Source organism: Hyaloscypha bicolor (assembly GCF_002865645.1).
Source record: "Hyaloscypha bicolor E unplaced genomic scaffold K444scaffold_47, whole genome shotgun sequence".
NCBI lineage: Eukaryota > Fungi > Ascomycota > Leotiomycetes > Helotiales > Hyaloscyphaceae > Hyaloscypha > Hyaloscypha bicolor.
In genome coordinates this window covers 108,888-133,640 of record NW_020194549.1, presented here as the reverse complement: position 1 = coordinate 133,640, position 24,753 = coordinate 108,888, and the positions used below count along the sequence as shown (strand labels likewise).

At 45.1% G+C, this 24,753-nt stretch overlaps 5 protein-coding genes across 5 annotated transcripts; 1 reads left to right on the top strand and 4 right to left on the bottom strand.

Annotated features, from left to right (window-relative positions):
* Positions 1–29: 29 nt before the first annotated feature.
* On the bottom strand, positions 30–1,747 carry K444DRAFT_583937 (DUF618-domain-containing protein; the record flags this gene model as incomplete). The annotated part of the gene is made up of 5 exons (XM_024877845.1): positions 1,428–1,747; positions 1,346–1,377; positions 1,201–1,292; positions 932–1,132; positions 30–889 (listed from the first exon to the last, which is right to left on the bottom strand). Exons 1-5 carry the CDS (start codon positions 1,491–1,493, stop codon positions 30–32), a joined length of 1,251 nt encoding a protein of 416 aa, XP_024740775.1. The 5' UTR covers positions 1,494–1,747.
* Positions 1,748–8,707: 6,960 nt separating this feature from the next.
* K444DRAFT_714752 (uncharacterized protein) lies at positions 8,708–9,773 on the top strand (the record flags this gene model as incomplete). Its single annotated transcript, XM_024888333.1, has 5 exons — positions 8,708–8,743; positions 8,796–8,927; positions 9,024–9,071; positions 9,262–9,350; positions 9,578–9,773. Exons 1-5 carry the CDS (start codon positions 8,732–8,734, stop codon positions 9,771–9,773), a joined length of 477 nt encoding a protein of 158 aa, XP_024740774.1. The 5' UTR covers positions 8,708–8,731.
* Positions 9,774–10,666: 893 nt separating this feature from the next.
* Positions 10,667–12,034, bottom strand: K444DRAFT_315670 (uncharacterized protein). Its single transcript, XM_024871842.1, has 2 exons — positions 11,738–12,034; positions 10,667–11,621 (listed from the first exon to the last, which is right to left on the bottom strand). The coding sequence occupies exons 1-2, from the start codon at positions 11,940–11,942 to the stop codon at positions 10,855–10,857; spliced, it is 972 nt and encodes a 323-aa protein (XP_024740773.1). The 5' UTR covers positions 11,943–12,034; the 3' UTR covers positions 10,667–10,854.
* A 967-nt stretch (positions 12,035–13,001) lies between these two features.
* K444DRAFT_521936 (uncharacterized protein) lies at positions 13,002–13,625 on the bottom strand (the record flags this gene model as incomplete). The annotated part of the gene is made up of 1 exon (XM_024874163.1): positions 13,002–13,625. The coding sequence occupies one exon, from the start codon at positions 13,623–13,625 to the stop codon at positions 13,002–13,004; it is 624 nt and encodes a 207-aa protein (XP_024740772.1).
* A 2,610-nt stretch (positions 13,626–16,235) lies between these two features.
* On the bottom strand, positions 16,236–24,753 carry K444DRAFT_476688 (P-loop containing nucleoside triphosphate hydrolase protein; the record flags this gene model as incomplete). Its single annotated transcript, XM_024872942.1, has 2 exons — positions 16,236–20,573; positions 20,638–24,753. Coding segments are annotated over 2 exons (8,454 nt in total), but the record flags the coding sequence as incomplete, so codon positions are not given.

Below are 24,753 nucleotides of genomic sequence, written 5' to 3'. Positions count from 1 at the left end.
CCTTGGGATATGCCGCAATGAATCAGCTCTCAAAAGCCATTGCCACCACTATCTCTTCTGAGCATTTCAGCAACGTCAGCATCCAAGCCATCATCGCCGCCAAGATCCGGGAAGTCATCATTCAACTTTCTCTTCTTTGCACTTCCGGCGCCGGTAGTAGAGGGCGGTCTGGCATAGGACGTCGAAAGGCTGGACAAGAGATCCGATCCAGCAGAGGGGGCACGTGGAACGGGAGATTGTTCGATATGAGACGCGCCGTTATTGCCATTTGATGAAGAGAGATCGAACTCCGGGACAGACTTAGTAGCTGGTGGTTGAGGGTATCCAGGCGGGGTCAATGCCTCGACCTCTGGGCGATCTGGCTCGGCTCCAGGAGTGACAGGCGAGTGTTGTTGACCAGGAGAGCCATCCGGGGGTCCAGCAGGTGTACTAGGATTGCTGTTCGAAGCGAAGCCACGCATGATACTGTCCTCCACATCCTTCTTCTTGTTGTCAATTTCAGTTTTACGGTTGATTAGGTCGCTGAGTTGTTTTTCTTCTGCCTTTAGACCATCACGGTTTGTCTCCAAGATCTTCTCTAGCCCTTCGATCAAAAGGCTTCGTGCCTTAATGCTCTCAGCAACTGCTCCCTCGGCGTTCGCCAATGTCTTGAGGAGACCGTTGAGTCTAGCAGCGTGGACGGGTGCGGACGGTACGGTTGTATTGGGGTCTGTTAGTTTGTCGTAATCTTGTGAGGCAGCGTTGAGAGAAGTCTTGGTCGATAGGACAAGTTTTGATAGCGTTTGTTGGGGAGCAACCAGAGGGGCCAGCTCGCTGGGGATCGAGTTCGGATTCGAGGAGAAGATGGAGCCCCCTTTTTTCGTAGAGGATCGAGACTTATCAAGTTCTACTAAAATCAGTGGTTGCCCAGCTGTACATCAAGATATCGTACCATCAATTCGTGCTTCAATTGCCTCCTGAATCGGTGGTTCAAAAATTTGCCTCGTCCGCCATACCTCCACGACTCTTCTTAGTTTCTGCTGCACTTCATTCGTCGCGCCTTTATACGCGGTCGCGGTAGCTTCGGCGATGACTGGAGAGAAGGCGATGAGGAAGTCATCCTTGCGGCGAGCTTTCGATTGTTGTGCTACTTCTATAATGCCAGATGTCATCAGCAAGCCAGCTCCTAAATCGAAGCCCAAACGCTATGCAGAAGCTTACCGTTAGCAAGATAGATGAGGTTAAGCCTTTTATTACTTCCAGAGTCCTTCAATCGCTGCAGCCACAGTTGGCCCGTACGATCTGCATGTCTCCTGTTTGACCGGGTCAGCACAACTTCGAAGGAGTGGGCAAAGTGTTTGTATACCTATGAAACATCACCCATTGGGCAACAGTGACCTGCGAACGTTAGGAGGGGAAAGTTTGACTCGGGCTGGGAAGGAGCTTACGATGCTTTCCTGCGTCTCATTGAGAGCTGAGAGCTTCGCCAGCACAGCGTCGTCGGTATACGCCATCTCGATACAAGGTTTGTTGAAGTTGTGGGAAACTGAAAGCTACCGAAAAGGTGGTCATGCGAGCAAATTCGATGTTTGTTGTCCTGCGCTTTTCTCGCTCTTCAGAGATTATAGTTCCAGGATCACGCAATAGTTTTTTCAAAATTAATTCTGACAGATCAATGCCCTCCAGCGAGTGCCTTTGGATCTTGCGGGGCACGCGGATATCCTTTACGGTTGTGAGAAGCCCGATGGAGGAATCTTGATGATATTCACATCTTGAATTCGCGATGTCGATTTTGGAGAGGCGCAATTTAGGCCTTGCCGATTTCAGGACTAGCTTGCTGAGGTAAGGCCGCTCACGTGACATAACTCTAAATTCGCCCCTCCCCCCTTTTCACAAAACTCTCTCCTTTCTTTAATAGGATAAATGCTACAGAATTAAGTGGTTCATTGTGGCCATTCCGCCAAAATATAGCTATTGTCGGAACTTCCCATATACAACATTTCAAGAGCAAGCTCATTTGGTTCGAAGTATTTGAGTACAGACTGATTCTGGATCATCACTTCCCTCCGCCGGGTCGGCCCCACGATTCATCAAAGTTGTGAGGCCTGACACAGCAAGATGAGGAAATAGCTTCCAAATTTCTCACTGTGGGCAGGGTTACGGTAACTACTGATTGTCCAGCCAAGCCATGGTCTCTAATTACGAAATCCCTTTCTGCAGGAGGCCTCCCACAGGAGGGTTGTCCCGCGCAGTTCCCCTCACAACAATCCAAGCCCCTCGGCCCACGCATCTCCGTCCACTTTGAAGTGCTGTGATCGGTCGGCATGGGGTATCCTTTAGGGTAGTTACCCGAGAATCAGTTAACAGTCAAAAATAGCCAGCCGGTACAATATAACTGCTTGTGAATCCCCAGAATGTTGAGAGTTGATCCGTTCATTCTTAGTATATAACGAATTTTCATAGTATGAGGAATGTTTACAGTTACTGAGGTTTTCATACAGGAGAAGTCTTGCCAAGTGGCTTTCGTTGTCCACTTGATCCTTCCGCGTCCACCACACCCAAATCCCCAGAGCCACGGAGCTATGATCGCGGGCATCCAGGAAATTTCAGCATGGAGCAGCGATGCCCGTCTCTGCTACCTATTTGATAAAAGAGCAAGTGTTGTTGTCCAACGTCGACCGGGAAATATTCTATGAGGCTTTCGAGTGTCAACCATGTATCTTTGTTTTCCACCAAGAGTTGCATAACGCTGGAGCAAGATCGCTGGCTGGGAAGTTGGTGGGAGATCTATAATATCTGAGGCCTCCATACTGTTCGACCAGTGGGTTCTCATGCCTGGTTGTGTCAGCAAATTGTTCTGATATCCGCAGTCCCGAGGCGTTGTTGGAAGGGGCTTGCTGTTGAAAGGTGCCAAGCTTATGGTGCCTAACATCAGTAAGGCAGCTGGAGGTCTGGTGGACTAGTGGGAGACTAGTGGATTTGCACTTTTAAGGGGCTTCCCAGCCTTCGATAATCAGAGAGTCAAGGCTTCCAACCACCTGAATTTGACACTTGCACCCACTGAATATGCCTACTATACTTCGGAAGCCGAATTCGTCACTTGCAATGACTACGAGAGGATTTGAGGAATTGGCTTGTTATGGAAGTTAGTTGGATTGGATATGTGGAACTTTGGGGGATGAAAGAGCTTCTACCACCAGTGGTGCTAAGACGGCATAGAGCCTTGACTATCGACGAGAAGTCGGTGAAGACCACCATTCCATCAAGCAGCCTGACTCGAAGAAGCTATAGGCTAAATACCTTGTGGAGGGTGTCTTCGAAATCGCAAACGGGATCCGGGATGACCTGGATGACCCTGTCATCGAAGTGGCGTGGACGATTGTTTCACTAGTTGGAGTGATTGCCGACTCTGTTGCATTGCCAGGCGAGATCGGCACATCCCCTAGAGGCAGAGGAAGGAGGCTCTAGGACTACTCGATAAAATGGAAGAAGTTTCACTATCGTGTGTAGTTGGAGGAAGGAGGATCGAGGGTACTTGGTTGTGAGAGCGGCAATCTTCGACTAAGTATGAGAGAGGTGTTCCCTTCCCTCGGCTAACAATCTGCTTTGGATTTGAGAACTTCTTGTTCGGTTCATGGAGAACATGTATGAGGCAGTGCCGTTCGCCCAACTTCTCAGTATGGATCTTGGATTTGCAGTTTTCCCGACTCTACCTTTAACCTATTGGAATGAGCGCCAAATATCTAGATTATGTTAATGAGCAAGATGTCGATTGAGGCACTCTGTGAACATACCCATCGTAGGTTCGCATGCAATTGCCAAGTGGAGGGTAGCAGTGACCTAAAGGAAAGTAATCCTGTATTAAGAAGTTGTTCCTGCATTTGAAGAAGTGTCTTGATATCGTGGGTCTTGCCTTCGTTTCTCTTAAATATTCACCTTATAGGCTTGCGCATGGCTCTCAGAAGAAGTATGTTCCTTCGAATCAAGCTGTGCATGAACGAGCTACTACTCAATTACCGGAATTTCCTGACTGTGGAAGCTGTCACTGGATTTAGTGTAAGTGCCGCCTCGCAGCAATTTCCAGGTGTATTATGGCCTTTTTAATATTGGGCGCCGTCTTATTTGGGATGCTTTGAAAGTTGTTCGGCTGCATTTGTGATTAAGCCGTCTGCTTTGCAGAAAGTTCGTCGAAAATGGTTTCCGCAAGCAGAGACATGTTAGTGGAAAGAGGAACAACTCCAAGGGAAGGCGGGGTTTTCTTCTAGTAGGAAAGTCAGACTCATGCTGCTTCAAGCTCCTGGCATCTTGAATCCGAGAGAACTTCTAGTCTACCCACTTTTGTGCTCCTATTGATGCATGAACTCGGGTGATGTCGCTACAATTAAAGGACTCTAGATCGAAAGCTTGAAGTTCAAACATTTCACATAATCTCGATCGATCATTATTGGGTTAACCGTCGATCTTGCACAAGTATATCCAACTGCGATGCTGTTATTGTTTTTTGGCCATTGTGCTTCCTTCCCAACCCGGACTTTCTGAGGCTCGAGATGTGTTTGGCATGTACCACCAAGCAGAGATTCAGGGGCGTAAAGCTCGTCTATCCTATTTAGTGCAACGCTCACCGCTCATACACCAGTGGCATTCCGTGAAACTCGGTTCAGCGATGTGACCCGGCTTACATCGCCTCGCAATTCAACCATTTCTACCCCCCAAGTTGCTACTAAGCAAACAACAACCATTAGAAGCTCCGAATTGTTTGCCATAGTAGTTCCTACCATGTTCCTTTCTCCTTCGCTCTTTGACCATTGACACGGCGATGAGGGAGACCGAACCGGACGGCGCACAGAAAGCCACTCATTCGATGTGGTTTCGATCTGAAATGTTTCCAATGTCCGTTAAATTCAAAATGCTGTGTTTTGATGTTGCATGATAATTGGAGTAATTGTGGCAAGAGCAAGGTTGGAAGTTAGAAGTCATGACAGCGTTAATTGTGATAATGTGGCCGTTTGCATAGCTCCATGCTGTAGAATTGCTAAGAACGCCAAGTTAGCGATTCTGCCATAAAAGCAACAAGGCCTATATTGCTATAAATATAACATATTAGCCGTGTAACTATTGCTAAAGAAATTAGATCTATTATTACTGCTTGTGGACTAATTAGCGCGATTATCTATCGATCAGTTATCAATCTATCGGATCCCACCCTGCTTTCGGCCAGTCTTTGCGAGTCTCCGACATTGAACCTCGTACGAGGTGAAGATCAAAGGCGGATTGCAATTTGATTTGCAAAGCAAAGAGAAGATGTTCCCCTTTTGTTCTGCAGCCCTTCCCCGTTTTCGGCACCTTCTTCCGCTTTACCTTTCCCTCGCCCTGCTCTCGGCCCGACCCCGGGCGCTATGGCTGCTGTCATCAGACAGGATGGCTGGGTAGCATCGGTCGGGGCCTAAAATTTGATATACCCTGTTCTTGCATTATAGAATTTGATCTACCCTATCCACCTGCTGCATTAAGCCAGTTAATATGTTAATCGCGATTTCTTTAAGGTCCTTATAGCGACTTTCGGGGTACGAATTACTATTCTATAGCATATATACTACCAAAATTTAGTATATTATATCTCGTTATCTCATTGCGGAATTCGACTTAATAAGGGTTTGCCCGGAATTCAGAAGGTAATAAGACTTTAATATATATTATTCTATAAAAGTAAAATATAAATAAAGTAACTAAAAATATTTTTTGTATAATAATAAAGTAAAAGATATATTAGAATCTAGAGAATAGCCTTATAATTTAGTAAAATATACTTTTAAATAAAGTTTTAAGAAGCTATTTAAATTAGTTTTGTTTTAATTAATAGTTACTATTTATTATTTTGAATATAAATATAATTAAAGCTTTAATTAAAGAAATATAATATAATAAACTTAAATTAAAAAAGTTATAAATATTTAATTAGCTAATATTTTAAGTAATAATTATTTTTAAATATATTATATATATAACTTATATAATATATATTATATTTTTTATATAATAAAATAATTAATAAATATTTTTATTTATTTATATAATAAAACTATTTCTTATATATATTTTTATTTAGTATATTATAATTATAATTATAATTTTTTAAAATAATATAATATTTATATTATAGTTTTTATAGCTTTATTAAATTAAAATATTTATTATTATATTTTCTTATATTTTTTAATATTTATAATTAAGTACTTTGTTTAAAAATAATATATTAATTAATTTAATTAATTATAAATATTAACTACTAATTAAAATATATTTATAAAAATAATATAATATAATATAGAAATAAAGTTTTTATTAATTTTAATTAAATATTACTTTTATTATAATAAATTAAATTATTATATTTTTTATTTATTTATATATATAAGTTTTAATTTAGCTTTAAATTTCTTATAAAAAAATTACCTAAAATATTTTACTTTATTTACTTTTAATATTATAATAAATATAATAATTAATAAATAATTTTCTTTATTAAAAGTTTTTATTAATATTTAATTATTTAATAAGAATTTTTTTTAAAAAAAAATTATATATTTTAAAAGCTAAAAATTAAGAATTAAAATTAAAATTAAATAACTAAATTTACTTTTAGTTTACTAGTAATATATAGTACTATTATATAGGTATAGAAATACTAGTTATATTAAGTTAATAAAGTTATTATTTAGAAGTAGAGAATATAGTATTATAATATTAATATATAATTCCTAAATCTATTAAGCCTAATAGGGTCTAGTTTACTAGTCGAATTACTTATAAGATGTAAAGTTATATAACTATATATATAATTCCTAAAGAAATAGCTATACTAATATTTATTTTTTAAAAGAATTTAGTTTTATAATTTTATATATATATATATATTATATAATTATTAGAAATAATAATATTTAGTATAATAATAATTATTAGTATAATAATTAATAATATATATAAACCGGGCAAAGTAAAGAGTTGTATTTAGAGTGAAATTATTAATTAAAGCTAACTAGAAAAGAATATAAATAAAGTATAAAAGCTTTAAAATATAAGTATATATAGCCTAATTAAGTAAAGCAATTGCACTATACTCAATTGCGAGATCGTACTGCAATAATGAAATTATTATTAATTACCTTGATTATTTTTTGACAGACTAGTTAAAAACGACTAGAAAATGCTTGAGTGGGGCTATGTAATGTGAGCTTATAGCCCATATTAGCTTTACTAGGCTTGGAATTCCCGAGGTAAAGGAAGCGAATCTTGGCATCTCCAGGCCACGTCCCTCCTTTATTATTCATGTTTGCAAGTCTCGCCAGCCGGGACTACTCTCGCAAGACTAAAATCTCGAGTGGTCCTAGGTGGCAATGCATGGCGTGATTCAAGCTTTCAGCTCTCCAAGGTTCATTGCATTAGTGGGATCTCATTACTCCTTGCAACTTTTCCGTCAGATCCGTGTTGTACATATAAGCTTTGAACAATGAGGATCATAAATTAATTCCCATTAAGACCAAGTGATCGCCATTGGTGTTGGCTTACATATTTAATCGCCCCGCACCACCTTCTGACAATTTATAAGGTTCATGGCTGAAAGAGGTACTTTTGGGATTACGCGTTCATTATATTACCCAGGGTGCATTTTCGCGGCTGGCAATTGAGATCTTACAACAAACCGTAAACCTTATCGTAATACAAACTAGAGTACTGGTTAAGCTTATTTGCCTGAGTTTTATTTACGTAACACCCTAGCTTTTGCCTGCAGGGTGCTTCGAAGAATAAAGGAAGTTAATGTCAACCGGAATCACGTATTCATTTTCGATATTTATACAAGTATTTATTAACTTTATTTCATAATAAGTACCGGGGCTGTATATAGCTCGAAATTTATGCCTTTATCTGCGAAATAGTATAATATTTTTGCTATATTTAGTTCTATCCAAAATAATTACAAATATAAAAATTATTATAATACGAATTAATATAAATAATATTAAATATATTATAGGATTGCATTATATAATTAAATATATATTTTTAACTTATTTATATCTTTATTATAAGAAATATAATAGATATAATTTCTTATAAAAGCCTAATAAAAATTTTCGTATTTTATATAATTAAAATTATATTATTAATAATATACGAGATATATATATATATATATAATTAAACCTATATTTTATTATTATTATTAAAATTACTATTAGCCTTTAAATTATATAATTTAATATTAATAGAACTTTTTATTAAAAAAAAATTTATATATATTATATATAGTTTTATTATTTATATTATTATAATATTAAAAGTAATTAAAGCAAGTAAAAGAGAAATATTAAATATAAAGTCTATTATAATAAAATAGTATTTAAATAAAACTAAAGCAAAACCTTATATTAATACTTTGTAATTAAATAATTAAATATAATTTAATTTAATTACCGGCTTATAATTATAATTAATTAAATTATTTGATATACTAATATACCTAAATGGCATGAGATGATTCGATTGATATTGCTTGTAAGACTAGTAAATCTAGACCAGTGCAAGATTATAGAGATTTTGTAGTTTTCTCAAATTTCGATAAGAAGACTACAACTTCCCACCCAAGAGGGCCCCAACCCAGCATTAGTATCAACAGCATCTCTTTACTTCTATTCAGATCAATCTTTCAATCAACAAACACCTTAGCACTTCCCAGAAAATTGCCATTAACATGAAGCTTTCAGTTAGTACTTCTTACCCTTTTCCAGTGAGCTCCTTGAACTAATTGTTCACAGCAAGTTGTATTGATCCTCAGCGCTGCCTTTGCGTCCTTTACATTGGCCGCTCCAGCTGATACCCCAACTGGCGTTGATAAAAACCCACACGACAATGGCCACCACGATGGAGGAAACATGGGCGACCATTCCGTACGTACCCGAGGACTGAAGCTTCCCGCCCTCTTCTACCCCCAGTGCAGATCCGTCCAAGTTTTGCCTTCATTTTTGCTAATTCCTTCATTTTAGCACGACCACGATAATGACCACCGAGGAAAGGACGGACATGACCATTCCGTAAGTGCTTGAGACAGATTTTCATCTTTCTGTCTCTCCTTTAGCTCCAGCAATGAATTGTCAATGAGCTCAGCTAATTCCGTTCCTTTAGCATGATAAGTACCCACGTGGCGCAGGAAAAAAACACCACGATGAGAAAAAACACCACAACCTTTGCGATGGGGGAAAACCTTGCTGATTTCGCCGCAAGTTCACTGACTGGGAGCCAAGCACAGCGTTGGTGATGCTCCTGGTTTCAGGACGTCTACTAGACTTCACAGGCAGTACACTTCGAGTGAGGTCTGTGATAGGGAGTGGTAGAGTATGTGGTTGTTGTCTTTATAGTTGAGGGGCAAAGGTGTGGGTTGATTCGGATTGATTTTAATTATTCGCTTGTCAGTCGCGAGGCAGACACACACACCTTCGTGCATTTACTTTATTTCCTTCTCAAAATTATATCGGCATATATAATTTCCTGTGGAATTATGATCCTTTTGCTTTTGCTTGTTCCTGTGATTACTTTAAAGCTGTGAAGTGTTGATGGTGGTCCTCAAGTGTAGGACCCATGAGACTCCTTATCTCAACGAAAATAGAGAATATCCCGATTTCCCTGCAAGTTTACCTCCTTTGAACTCTCACGACAATTTCCAGTTCGGATTTGAAATGCGTCTTTATATCTTCATTCGTCGACCTTTGACGTTCTGGGCCAGACTGGAACAATGATATTTCCGAAAGTCTCCTCACCTTGCATGATCAACACCCGGGTTTCAATAAAGCACCCCGCGTGTTCTTCCATCTCTCCTGAGCCTCGGATTTCAAGTTGGGAGGCGTGGAGCCAGAATGAACACCCTTTACTCTCAACTCGGCAGGAATCATTTATTCCCACAACCAATTAACTCAGTTGCCAAAATCGTAAGTCCAGATTCCCACATAGATATAGGACATATGCTCAAGGAAGTAAGCAGTTCAGATTCTTACCGAAAAGGCCGGAGAAAGATTATTAAGTTGACGAATACGCCAAGGAGCCTATAAATTACGTACCAGAAGTTGCCAAAGTCGAGTAAGTAAGCCAGACGACTTAACCTTAACTCGTAATCCTTCCAACCCTCCCGAAATTTGCACGAAATGTACTTTATCGTGCAAAGGATTCCACATTTCAACTGAGTCGGGCATCGGAAGGTTGGGCGCAGAGATATAACAATTTAAACCAGTAAGTTCGAACTGGGCCCCGTGAAGCTCGTAACCACCAGAATAGAACGTTCCATCCTTGATTTTTCTTCCTGGAGGCTGAATTATTTCTTCAATGCTCTGGCAGGGACAAAACTTTGAAGCACCCGAAGGATACTACGCCTTCATCCGAAATTTGTGATTTCGAGCTTTTCTCATCTTATAAATGTACAACTCTACCATGGACAATCAGGACTAAGAATTTAGAGCTGCTTTGATCATCCAGAACTTGCGTTAGAACTCCATGTTCCAAGCTTCCATTTTCAAACGTCTACATTCACTGCGTCTGCGAGATCCAAAAGCTTCATTGGGTAGTTGAACATTCGAACCGTGGAAACGTGGGCAACGACTAGGGGATTGAGAGCTACGAAGAATGAGAAATTCAAAGCGCGAAAATCATTAGAATTAAGCTGTTGTATAGGCGGACCATTGATCTGCGTAGAAAAGAGCAGAGCAGACGACGAAGAAACTACCCCAGCCAACTCCCTAAATGAGAAATCCATGAGGCTGACCTAGCATATCCACAACATACTATTTAAAATAACCCCTCTGCCATGGTTGCAAAGAAGAGCACCCCTTATCTATATCTAACCGACAATGGGAACGAGTCAGATCGAAGCGAAAATTGTCTTCGGAATCTGAAATGCTCACGTTCGGGACGGGGAAATGGTTGTCTTGGAGGCAATGAGCCAACCCACCACGTAACCCAGCGCATATGTCTCTTTCCAAACCACCACAGCTTGTCCATTACCGACGGCTCTTGCAACGGCGAGCCACCAGGCAAGATCTGCATGCCATGCAACCAGACCATCTCCTCGAACCATTGCAGAACTTTCAATTTGTCCATGTAGCCGATGTTTAAAAATACCTCCGACGGCATCCAGAAACTCATCCAAGCGTTCCAATCCCAGATCGCTCTTCCACGGAAATCCTTGGCGTCCTTCATGATACACTCCTTGGCCTGAATCCACCAGTACCCGGCTGCCTTGTTGTAAGGGTTCGGAAGGATGTACCACGTCTTGCTGCCAACCTGTCGTCGGGAAGAGTAGTACTCAAGATAGCGCTTGGCAAGGGTAAGTTCTTCTGGATCGCCGGGAAAAGAGCCGTAGATGGATCGGATCAGGAATTGTGGAGGGAGTTGGTAATGCTTTCGTTGGATCGAGTTGAGCGACCAGACACGGCGACGGTAAAGCGGGCCAACCCAATCTTCCAACAGATCACCCAGGTTGAAACGGGTTTCTTTACCGTCGCATTTGACAAGTGGGCTGAGTTTGTAGAGGGAGATGCGTTCAGGGTATTTGAATTTGGAGAACTGGTAAAGTTTTCGGCAGGTCAAACCAAGACCTGATATGTGTTAGCAAGGTCTTCTCAACAATATTCTACGTGCCACTCTTCTTATTCTAAGAGATTGTTCGATGTTTTAGGCCAGCCGTGGCAAGTGGGGTTCAAGAGTTACTTACAGGTGGCAGTGCACGGATCGAGGACATCAAATATGGCATGAAGCACTTTGGGAGGAAGGCCAACGATTTTGCCATTGGTTTCCACCCTCGCCAATCCACGATACTGAGTAGGTCCCATGAGTGCAACTGGATCCCTAACAGCAGACCAGGTGGCAGAAGGAGCAGTAGAACTTGGACTGGTCTCTTCAGCTGACTCCCTGGACATGCTCGCTGTTGCCGAGTTCGGAGCGACGGTGAATGGTATTTTTTCAATGCGAGGCGGAGGTAACGCAACTGCAGACGGTCGGACCAGAGAAGTACCAGGAAAACCGGTCAGTGGAATAGATTGAAAGCCATCTTGACGAGGATAAGACTGAAGTTCAATCTCTTCAAGAATTGGTTGGTGACGGGCTCGTTGGTGGGTTCTGCTTGGGACGGCTGGTTCTTTGTATATGGTGTTTTGGACCGAACCAAACGAGATACCGGAATCAATGGATGAATAGACTCGCTGTACTCCTCCTATATTCAAGACTATGGTCTCAGGAGTCTCTGTCTCCTCACTAGAGCTCATACCTCTGATCGACATCGCGGCGGATGGTCGACGTGGTTTGAGGACGGAAAGTGGAAGCGGAGCGAGACGCGATCCAAGGTTGGTATCTGAAGATCAAGAAAAATCGAAAGGAGGAAAGGAGAGAGCCGAAATCGCACAACAAAAATCGAAGAAGGCGGGGAAACGTATTCACTTAGAAGTCTGCAACGGATATCTTAATAACTTAGCTGTGAATTCCAAGACGCTGCCCCAAGTTCCCTTGAGGACCTAACGAAAGTGAACGGTTTGAGCAGCATGAACTGTCTTTAGCTTTCTTCACTGTGTTACCCTCCGCCACAGTGGGGTGTATTTGCTAGATGGGAAATGATCGCCTTGACAAAGCGTCTTTGAACAGGCTCCTTTTCTATGGAAGCAAGCAGCATTCACAGCATCTGCAGAGAGTGATTGCTGAACTGTTACTCGAGCCGACTTCACGAATCGATGTTGCCTAGGATAAAGAATAGATTGATGGGTTGTGGACTTCCAGCCCACATTCGTGATGAACTCAGAGCGAGAATCCACCAAATTCTCAACTTATTAGGGGGCTTCGGCAAACATCAGACGTACGAGAATCGAGAAGAAATGCCATCCAAAGGAGAAGGCTGAACTTCAAACGTACTTTTGATTGCTCTATCTAAACAAACGCCTCACAATGCTGTACAAATCAATCAATCCTTCAAACTCCACCCAATCAATCTAACTCGAAGAATCCACCACTTCCGCAAACCACTGCCTCAGTAACGTCGCCAAGACGCCTGGCAACTCCTTAACATCACTAACAATCAAATAATACTGGAACGGGAACGTATCCAGATACCTCTCAATCCTGACATCCGAGCGTCCCGTCTCTTCGTTCTTCACGAACTTCGCCTCCTTCAAATCCATGACGCTCTCTCCTTTCTTCTTATTTCGCACATCATCTACGATGACGAACACCACCATGATTCTCTCCTCTAATGCTTCGCGAAGGAGGCGGCGAATCGGTTCATGCTCGGAGGAATCACACACCCCGTCCGAGATGATGAGTTCCATTTGCCAGAGGTCTGCTGGACTCCCATTTGCCTTCGCTCTTGCTGTGCGGAAGAGCCCGATACTCTCGCTCACCAACTTGGTGACATCTGTTCTTTTTTGCTCGAAGGCGAAGTGCTGGAATACCTTCGGGCCTGCATCAGAGCTGAATGGTGTGTCAAAGTCATGTGCAACGTTGACATTTTCGCCGAAGCCGACGACACAGATTTCGCCAACCTCCAGCATGCTCAGAGACTTCGAGACCATGACGAGGGTTTCGAATGCGAGGGAGCCGGAACCGCTTTCGCCCATGCTTTTACTGTCATCAACGGCGAGCATAATTTGATAGCTCCGCTTTGAAGGAACACTACGCCGCATCCAGATCTTGTCGCGCTTGTACTGAGAGGCGATGTAAGGTATGATGCGCTTGATGTTGAGGCGTTTCCCTGTACGGAAATCTCCACGCATCTTCGTTGCCAAGGTGGGTGCCAGAATCAGTCGAAGCTGTTCGGTCAAGGAGAGGGAGAGGTCACGGGTAAGAGATTCGTAATGAGTCCATTGTTGGCGAGATTCTGAGGCGGATCGAAGGTCAAGGGCGTTGGAGGTATCAAGATGGGTGCTTTCAAGCTGATTGTCAACTTCCTCGACATCTGGTTCAAGATGTTCACCGACAAATGCATGAGAGTCGTCGATCCCCTCCTCGCGCTTCTCTTTGGCCTGCTTGATTATCGCACCAGCTCTGCCCTCATATGCGTCAGACTGCTCTTGCTCGTTAGGCGTCGAAGGGTCTTCCAGATCCATGATATCGTCGTGCTCAATATTCTCCGTCTCTGCTTCATCAGGCTGAAATTGATCTGGCAAGTCCTTGCTGTCAGAATCGACAGCCATCGACTCATCAAGTGCGTGGGCCTGTTCCTCAGTGGCAGTACCTATAGCCTGAGTATCGGCTTCAGCATCTTCATCCTGCAAGTGCTGGAACTCCGAAGCCTCAGCGTTCAAGTCGGGGTTCTGATCTTGGCCTTGCTCCTTCTGTTCAGCGGGATCACGAATCTTCGTCTGCTGTCGATGCCAGCTCTCTAGAGCATCGCCGAGTTTCTTGAATGGTTGAGCAGCGCTGGCATCTTGAGTTTCACTACCTGCATCTTGGGGTGCATCGCCGTTTGCTTGTCGCCCTTTCTCGCCATCTTCAGCAGCGGCATCCTTCTGTTCGGATGAATCGCCACCCTTCCCACCATCTTCACGCTGAGCCTTGCTGGCTGATTCAGGCTTTTCGTCTTTGGAGTTTTCGTCTTGATCTTCGCCGGCTCCTTGGACATCGCTCGGGACTGCGTTGTCTTCATCAGCATTGGCATCGCTGTTTCTGTCGTGAAGCAAGCATTCTTGATTTTCAGGATCTGGCTGTTCTGATTCGTCCTCGGCCTTCTCGCCAGCTTCCTCGGTTTGTTCGCCTTCGCCTTCGTGCTCCTGGTCAAGGTCAACAACATCCATATCCGAACCGATGTCTTGATCTTCATGCGCATCCATATTCTCAGCATCCGATTCCTCATTGCGATCATTCGCCATCTCCTCGCCTTCCGTATCATCTTGCTCAACATCAGAAAGATCTTTCATGCCATCGTCGCTCGCAGCACTCCCCTCTTCCTCATTTCCATCCAGCTCCATATCCTCAGGCAAATCAAGCGCCTCGCCTTCCTGCGCATGCGGATCATGCTTCTCAATCTCATCCTGATTCACCTCCTCTCCTTGCTCTGCGCCCCCCATCTCCTCGTCTTCACCTTCATCACCCTCTGCCATCTCCTTATTACCCTCCTGCGCAGCAACCTGCTCATTATTGCTCTGCGTCCCTTTCGACTCATCACCCTCTTGATCCTTATCAGCTTTTTCCCCATCACCATCCCACATCTTCTCGTCCACAGCCGTGGGATCCAAATCATCTACATCGCCAGCCTCTTCGTCCATTTCATCACCACTCTCGTCTCCGGAGCTGTCTTCATCATCCTCCTTTTCTTCGCCCTCTCCCATCTCGCCCTCCATATCTCCATCAGCCATATCGACAGCATCTTGCTCATCTTCAATATCCCCTTTCTCGCCAGTGTTAGGCTCCTGCGCAAGCTCGTCCAGATCCTCATCATCTTGGATGTCCTTGCTGATATCTTCTACTCCTTCACCGCCACCAAGTCCTGTACCACCTTCCAGCTTCTCTGTCTCTCCATCTTGCGCATCAGATTTCTCGGATGGGGTGCAAAATCCTTGAGTTGCGATCTGTGTGAAGGTCTTGGCGAGGATGTAAGATGTTTTGCAGGTTGCTCGGTGGAGATGTCCGTAACGAGTCACTGTTTGCTGAAGGATGTTGAAGTACTGTTGGAGGATTGGGAGAGCAACAGCGAATATTGCGGAAGCTGTCTTGCTTGTGCTGGGGTCTTCGAGGTCAATGGTTCGGAGAATTTTAAACGCTTGCTCAATATGCTGCGCGATATTTTCACAATGGAGAGTGTTAATAGCATTGACGAGACAATTGTCGTTCTTGACAAGCCAGCCTGGATCCTCTGACGATGTTGAGAGCTCGGAGATGGTTTTCCTGTGCTTCTCGATGGCAACAAGGACTGAATCGCAGACCACGGAAAGCTTTTGATCCAGCTCTGCAATGGTTTGTTGTGAATCTTGAGAGGACTTGGGGGTTGAGATGACTTCAGCCCATGGTGAGATTTGATTCAAAATGAAAGCCAAATCGGGACGGTTGTCGGCCATCTGTTTGATGTCCAAGTTGAGCTTGTGCAAGGTAATCTCGATCGCTTCATCTAGGCTACTTCGTTGCGTCGAAGTAATATCGATGGGTAAGGTTGCGAGTGCATCGAATTGTCTGGCGAAATTCGAGAACTGACTGTAATACCCCGAAACAGCATCCAGCAAAGTTTGAGCATCAGCCTTGCTGAGCTTGGCATGTATCTTGATCAGATCCATGCCAACGATCAGGATATTAGGCAGCCATCGCAATAACATGCCATGATTTGATGCTACTTTGGAGTTCTTGATCCCGTAGACACCAGGAGCCCACAGACCCTCAGCCATCTTGACCGCAGCTTGAAGCTTCTCCATCTCAACCACAACACTCGACAAAGAATCGTGCTGCGCCACCAGAACCTGCAGCAAACCCTCGAGGAAGCCGGTACTTCTCGCAACCTCGGCACTGCTCAAATCTTCAGAATGCTGTCTCGCAGCCTCTCTAGCTCTCGGTGCAAGATCAATCGCCTTGTGGAAGTAATATTCGGTTCCTTGTACTCCCACATCATCGAGGACGCCAGTATTGGCAAGGACAATTGACAAACTACCTTGTTTCGCTAGCGCGTCGACGCCGAGGTTGTACTTGATTCCCATTTGGCGAAGCTCTTTCAGGGTATCGGCAAAGAGCTTTCGCTTTCTTGATTTGAGATGCTTGACAGCCTCTTTGTTGTCTTCTGTCAGTGTCGAAGGTGTTGCTTTCTGTAGCTCGGTGATAGAGGTGATTATGTTTGCGAGGAAGGAGTCAAGGTACGTTGAGCCTTCGATAGCAAACCTGGGGATCTGGCTTGCGTCTGCCATCATGCTGACCGTCTTCGAGACATTGATGAATCGCTTACTCTTTTGGGGCCAGTTGGGTACCGAAGAGGCGCAGTGAGTAAGAGCAGATTGATCAACTGTCGGAAATTGGAACGGAGGATCGTAACTTGGCTGGCTTGCCTCTGATGCAGCTTCGGCTGGGAGTCCTTGCTTGAGAATTGGCTCCATAGGCTGACTAAGAAGAGCTCTGAACTTCCGCACGACTTTGAAAAGCTTGTGATGAGATCTCTTAGCGCTGTCTCTCAAAGCCACGATATTGGTATCTTTCCAGCTTGCAAGGAGCAGAACATCGCGCATAGCCTTCTCGAGCGGAATTCTTCCTTTCTTGAGACTCTCTAGGACTGACTTCTCATACCGAGAGTACAGCGATATGAAATTCGTCAGCGCCGCATGAACGATTGACATCGCCGGGAAATCAATGACCACAAGCCCAAGGTGTTTCTGCAATTGCTTCAATAGCTGAACTCTTTGCACAAATTGTCCCATGATAGCAGTCGAGAAGTAAGCCTCAAGATCCTTAAGCAGCTTCTGGGCATACGATCGCAGCTCGTCCTCGGACTCCGACATCTGCAGTGGCGCAGCAACAACGACTTGATACGCCACGAACCACCAAGACCTCGCATCATCATCGCATGTCTTGGCCTCCATATCGAAAAGCTTTGCCCAGGTTGATAATTCCAGTCTTCGCCAGTTGACGATCGTCGACGTAATGTTGTCGTACAGCGTAAGAGCCGAGTTTGCACGACTTGCCCAACCACCAAATTGCCATCCGTGCATGAAGCCGTGTACTTTTTCGACCTTCGTGATGATCTTGGCAAGTGGTTCGGTGTGGCGGAATTGTAACAGTTCTTTGCATGAGAGAAGGATGTCAGCGAGAGGTTGCATATGCGCGATCTCATCAACAGCTTGGAGTTCCCGAAAGCGTGCCTGAATTTGGTGCACAAGGTTGACGAGTTTTCGGGTTTCCAGAAGGTTGGCATCGGTGTAGAAGTTGTATGATTCCGGGACCACTGAATTTGGGCTCAGGGCTTCGATTTGATCATTCAGCACCAGGAGAGTTCCAGGAAGGAAAGTGCCCGTGAAGTTTTGTTGTTCAGCTGTTGGCCTTCCAACATGAAGACAGCCGATTTGCTTGGAGATGTATCGAATGAGACCATGAATACTTTCTGAAGGTGCAGTATTGTCCAGAAAGATATTAGCATGTATTCTGGCAACTTCAATTGCCGTCTCCCGAACTGAATTTGAAGAATTTACTCCAGCAACTTTATCCGACACATCCTCATAAGACGGGAACAACTCGTTGAACTCCTCTTGATCGTCTTCATCTTCATCCTCCGCACTTCCTCTAAATCGATAAAGCCCGGACTTTGATTCGGCCTCAACTCGATCAGACTCCAGCTTCTTGGCATATTGATCATAGAAATCATGAACAGTCTTAAGAAGCAAGTGTCTGAGGTTCGAATCGAACGAAGAGAGATTCTCAATTGCAGCAGTTGTTGCCAAAATCTCCAGATATTCTATCAGTTGAGCTTGATGAATTTCGACGTTGGCAGAACGCGGACGACCACCCATGAAAGGCGTCAGCTTGGTGTAGGTAAGCTTGTCCTGCATCTCACTTGCAACCTGATGGTTCACAGCCTCCGTTGCCATTGACAGACCAATCTGTAGACATCGAAGCATGCTGATGACCGGGGCAGTCAAGTCATTATAAGCACGGAACCTCTCGGAGAGGCGGCGGATAATTTGCTTAACGTTCGATTGCATGAGGCGAATCTGCTGCAACGAGTCCTCAGAGTGGGGATTTCCGTTGTCAAAATAGTCAGCGAGCATCGTCTGGATGTCCGAACCCAGAACTGTCTTTAACAAGTTGCTGAACTCTCCCTGAAGCTGATCCATTTCGGAGATCTCTGGGCGATATATCTCTTGCAACACTTCGGGTGGTTCTCCAAGTTCGGTTATCTCGGCTTCCAGAAGTTGACAGCGAAGGTTGGATTCCTGCCCTGAGAACAGTCGCTCAAATTGCCGAAGTGCTTTAAGTTTCTTCTGCAAGTCCGAACGTACTTGTGAATGCCTTTGACGCTCTAAGCGCTGCCTCTTGTCCGGATCGAAAGCGCGATCTGGAACATATAGCTTGATACAACCCAAAGCGAAGGATGACCAAGCCATAGCTACAAATCCCATATTGGTAGCCGGCTGTAGTTTTGCCATGACGAGCGAGTTGAAAGCCGGACCGAAATTGACATTGAGGACATCATTTAATTGAAGGGGGATGTCTTCGGCCAAGTGGCTCGTAATTGGGAATTTGATGGCTGACATCCTGATCGCAACATCCTCAATCGATTCGGAATCTGCATTTGAGAGTTGCTGGCACCAGTGTTGGAATAGAACACCAATATCTTCCCCATGCAGAGAAATGACCCTTGGTATGAGTCCCAAAAGAATATCGTTCAGCACCAAGACCTGGTCTTTACACAAAGTGGCACTTGAAAGAGTGGCCTTCTGTCCCATAATCGGGAGCTCGGCCTCCAGAAGCTTGAGTGATTTCAAGTCGACCTCCGCGATTTGGTTCAACCTCGCAAGCATCGAAGACGAGAAAGCAGCTGTGACAGGTTGAAGCCCCTCGCCTACGCCACAGATATAGTTGACAGTCTGTAGTAAGCGTGAGGTCTGTGTCGAACTGCCGAGATGCATGCCGAGAGCTGTCGGCTGATTCGCAAGGACTGCTGTCTCAATATCCACTGTGTGCTCATTTCCTCGATCAGAGGTCATGAGTTCGAGTGTTTTGAATTGTCTCAGTGCCTCAAATTGAGCGGCGAAGAATGGCATGACTCCCCCTTCCTCGCTTCCTACACTCGTTTCCAACTTCTCCATCTCGGTAGCAAGGATCTGCACAAGAGTAGCGCCATCACCATCAGAAGTGAGGATGCTTTGATAGGCTTTGATGAGCGAAGCCATGATGTTCCCCAACTCAACGACAGAGATCGAAGTCTTCCACCTTAGAGCATCAAAGCGGGCTGCAAGTTGCTCCATCTGCAGCACCGTGTCCAAGACTTGGCGTTTCGAGATGACTGTAGGCCGGAGATATTTCCAGAGGATCTCCATGCTGAGACCAGTGGTGAGCTTGAAGCTGGACGAGAAGTTATTTTGAAGACTGGCTTGGAAGGTGGATATTATCTGCATCTGTTCATCCCCGGTCGGTAACTGGACAGAAAGTTGAGAGAGCAGGTCGGTTCCGATGGTGAGGTGGGCTTGGAAAGTCGCTTCTTCGAAATGCGTCGAAGTGGCTAGATTGAAGGTATCCCACCAGTATCGAAGGAGAGACTTGAGAGCTTTACTTTTGGTCTCCCAGTCCGAGTTTGCATTAGTGTGGCTTTGAAGGTAGCTCTCCAGAGCCTCAAGAGTATGCCTCAGGAAATTGGAAATGTTGACAGTCGAGTCCTTCGTCACAGCAGGAACCCTCGATCGCACCAGTGATCTCTGCAACCTGTTCATCTGACTCGGCTTCAACGCCTCAATCTCGGCATTTTGACCGATTTCAGCCCAACGGGCAGCACTGCTCTCAATCATGAGGTCAAACACAGCGCCAAGCCAGAATACTCTCTCCGAATTATTGGACCGTAAGAGCAAGGGAACCAAAGGAGAGTTTTGGAGTGGATGGATGATCTGATTTTTTATTGAAGCTATCAGTACATTGTTTTCCCAAAAGAGGGACGGCACGGTCACTAACCTGTGCGTCTCTGAAGGCCGCTGGTGCCAGACTGGATTTACTTGCAAGTGTGCCAAGCATTTCCCCAACTGCTCCTCTGAAGTTCTGAAATGGCGGGGAATTGTAGATCTGTGAATAAGTGGAATAAAGCTTGGGGTAGTCGACTGCAAGGCTCGACCTCCCGAGAACGGTTGAGAAACGCGAGAACACAGTCACATCTGACCAGGACAAGTTGTCCAACGCCACTTGCTGGAGCAGCGGCGATTCTCCAGGGACCACGCCGGATGTCTCTAGTGATTGGAGGACATTCTGATATCTCTGCATAGTTGCCTCGGGTCTTGTTGCAAGAGCCACGGCAGGTTGAACGGCCTCAGCGGGCAATGGCTCAACGAAAATCTCGACTGCACGATTTCTCATTGCTCTCGACAACTCCCCAAATCTCGGATCCATCGTCAAGAAGACCCTAAAATCAGGATGTGGTCGAACAACTTTCGGCTCGCCATTTGGCCCGCAGTGCTCATTGATGCTGAGAAAGCCGTTCGGCTCAAGCAGCGAGTTTAATCGATCAAGCACAGAAGCACTGCATAGATTAGAATTATCGAGAACGAGCCATTTGCCTTGCTCCAGGGCTTTGACAAGAACTCCATCAACCCATTCGAATCGAGCATTCTCAAGAGTCATTGGGATATCGGAAAATCGTCGGCAGGTGTCTGCTAAGGTGCCAAATTCTGAGAGGGATGTTCTGGTCTGCAGAGAACGAAGAAGCGGCTCCAGCTGGGAGAAATACGATCCAGACGCAGCATTATTATCTTTCAAAAGCTCAAGCAAAGCAATTGCGTCGTCTGGAATGCCGGACGGCAAAGACGTCAAGACCTTGTTCTTGAGGAACGAATTGAGCTGGTCGAGGAAGGCGCTTGCCGCTCTCTGAGGATCAACTTGTTCAAAGCCGCCAACAAGGTCCATGGTATCAATATCCGCATTGAGTGGGAATACAACGAGGGATTCTCCGGCAGTGGCGGCTATGTGTTGAAGGATAGTGGTCTTCCCACAGCCAGATGGCCCGACCAAGATACATGGGATATTCTGCTGGATACAGATCATGATGGACTCGATTTCTGGAAGACGATTGGCAAAGTCCACTGCGGGAAAAGGCAACGGTTGAATGAGCGGATCTCGTGGCAGATATGCGAGTCCAACTTGGTAAGTAGATGGACTCGTGTTGTGGAAGAAATGGCGGAACGGAAAACCGCACCCCAAAGCTGATGCGAAGATCTTGTCAACTTCCTGACGATCTCTTGATGTTCTAAACCTTTGTCGGAAGACCAGGTTTAGAAAGTCGGAGGGAGTTGCAGCTGCAAGCAACGGTGCAGAGGAGGTCAATAATTGAAGCCAGCGAAGAATGTCACGAAGGTTGAATTCCCAAGGTCCACCCTGAGAACCAAATCGATGCTTGTGGACAACCTCTTGCTCCAGCTGAGAGACAAAGTTGATGATCGTGTTGACCAAATCCAGAGACATCGAGGGAAAGTTGTGCCTGCAAATTAGTTGAAGATCATCGTTCCTAAACACGTCAGCATACACCACAGTAAAACGGTTGACGAAAGAACTTGGCAATCCCTTCCTGCCACCGCCTTGGTGATGCGGATTCTGGGCGGCAAAGACGGCGAAATTGGGGTGACACTTGAATGTTTGGTCGAGTTCAGAAATGTAGACTTCGCCACGATGATCCAGACAGGCGTTGAGACCTTCCAGAACAGATTGCGAGGCGAGATTCATCTCGTCGAGCAAGACCCATTCGCCCTTCTGCATCGCTTGGAGGAATGGTGCATCTCGCCAGGCAAAGTGTCCTGCTTCTGCACCCTCGACTGGGACGTCAGACCCAAACAGATCCATGAGATCTGTTTGCTCGGAAAGGTTGATTCGAGTGAGGTGTCTGTTACATGAACGAGCAAGTGCGGCGATCAGAGTAGTCTTCCCAACGCCCGGACTGCCTTCGATAAGGATAGGTTTCTGGACTTGGAGAGCCCGGATGACTCTCATAGCATTCAGCTTCGTAGTTGGAGCTTCGAATGCAAAGCCAGGATCGGCACTTGCGCCAGCCTGCTTCAGGATTGAGAAGTCGCCTATGGTGAGAAGATCGTCGTCGTTGACAAGCCCAATCGCCTTGAAGTAGATTGGTTGGATTTCGTGCCCAAGAAGTGCGCTTAGCTGTTGTAAACACTTTGCTCTTTCCTCTCGAATGCTTTCAGAATTGATCGCCAGCAGTGCTGCAGGATTGGCACCAAGGGTGTCGATATAAACCATAGCAGCTCCATGGAGAACGGCAAAGTATGGGTTGGGAGAGTTCGACGAATTCATAAACTTAACCCAAGCCAGCACATCTCTTACCGAGATTGAAGTCGAAGCAGAAGAGCGGTAGGTCCGACCAAACCATTCCGCAAAATGGACCATAGCCTCCGCAAACTGCTTGAACACGTAATCTAATTTAGCTTCCACGATCTGGAAAACATCTTCATGCTCAGATAACGATGGAACCCAGATTTCGGTGAAGCGATTTCTCAGTGCCGGCGAGAGTTCTCGTTTCCCATAGTCACCGCCTGGATTCATAGTTGCAAAGATTTGGAAACCATCTGCAGCTTGGACGAAAGAGTTATCAACGCCTTTCTCGGCGAGGAGAATCGTGCGCTGTGTCTCGAGGACAGAGTTCAGTCGCTCGAGTACAGAGTCGTCTGCTAGGGAGATTTCGTCAAGGAGGAAGAATTGACCTTCCTTCATTGCTTGAACGAGGCTTCCATCTGACCACTCGAAGAGAGCTTTCGATTTTACGAGACAGCTGGCAATTCTGTCTCTCAGCTCATCAGAAATCTGGGCAATAGTCTGGGATGGGAGAGATCGATAAGTCGCGAGTAAGGGATCGAGGTCATTCTGATCGGGTATGTTGATTTCCAGAGAACTCAGAGCCACAATCAGGTCCTGCCTCAACTGCTCCAGTAACCCAGCTCGATTTCGAACCGGCCGTTGAGCACCGATCAGATCGCCGGTCTCTGTGTTCTGATGGGCATTGGCGATATGGAGTTCCTTCTTGAATGCATCTGCCAACATCTGACAAACAGTCGTCTTGCCACAACCAGTCTCTCCAACCAGCAACACCGGTTCTTTGTTGCGGAGAGCATGTGCAACAAGGATATATAATCTCCGCATTGCTTGTGTCCATACAACACCTTGTGTATTCGAGGTTGTGTTGTAAGCTGTGATCTCAGGAGATATGCTTGCATCGTACAAAACAGTGGGTTCAATTTTGACTTTCATAACCCTCTCTATGATCGCTTTGACTGCGATTCTCTCTTCCGGATTTCGGACCCGTTCGCCGAGGAGCATGTACCCATTTGCAGCAAGCTGCTCTCTATTGTCGGCATCTCGGAGTGCCCACCGGAACAGATCTCTTAGTGTAGCGAAACTATCTTTCTGCTCAAAGAGTCGGTTTGTTTGCCGTAATCTCGAAAGCTCCTTGTACACATCCACAATTCTCTTGCAATCGGAAGGCGCCACCTTCTGGCTTCGCTCCTGCAAGATTGTGTGAAGTTCCTCCTCGGGTATGTCATCGAAGTGTAGCTCCAAGAACCGATTTCGGAAGGCACGAGAGAGCGTCTTTCGACCGCCATACAGACCAGGCGGATTCTGTGTTGCAAACAACATGAAGTTCTCGTGGGGACGGACGATTTCTTGTGTCTCTGGAATGAGAAGCTCACGGTTGTCATCGAGAAGGCGATTCAAAGCCTCAAGAACATCTGTTGGTGCCAAGTTCAATTCGTCAAGCACAATCCAATGTCCCTGGCGGAGAGCTTGAACAAGAAGGCCTTCGTGGAAGCTCAGCTGGCCGTCAGAGCCAGAGACGTATGTACCAAGGTACTCCTGCAAATCGGTGTGTTCATGATTGTTGATTCTGACGAATTTGTTCCCGCTGAATTTTGCCAGGTGTTCGATCATACTGGTCTTACCAGAAGATGTCGGTCCTTGAACAAGAACTGGGAATCGTCGAGTGGATGTTGCACGGACCAAATTGAGCATATTGCGCTCAACAAAGGGCGTGATGATGTAGTGCGGTTGCGCCTGAGGGGTTTCGGCTCCTTGCAGCAT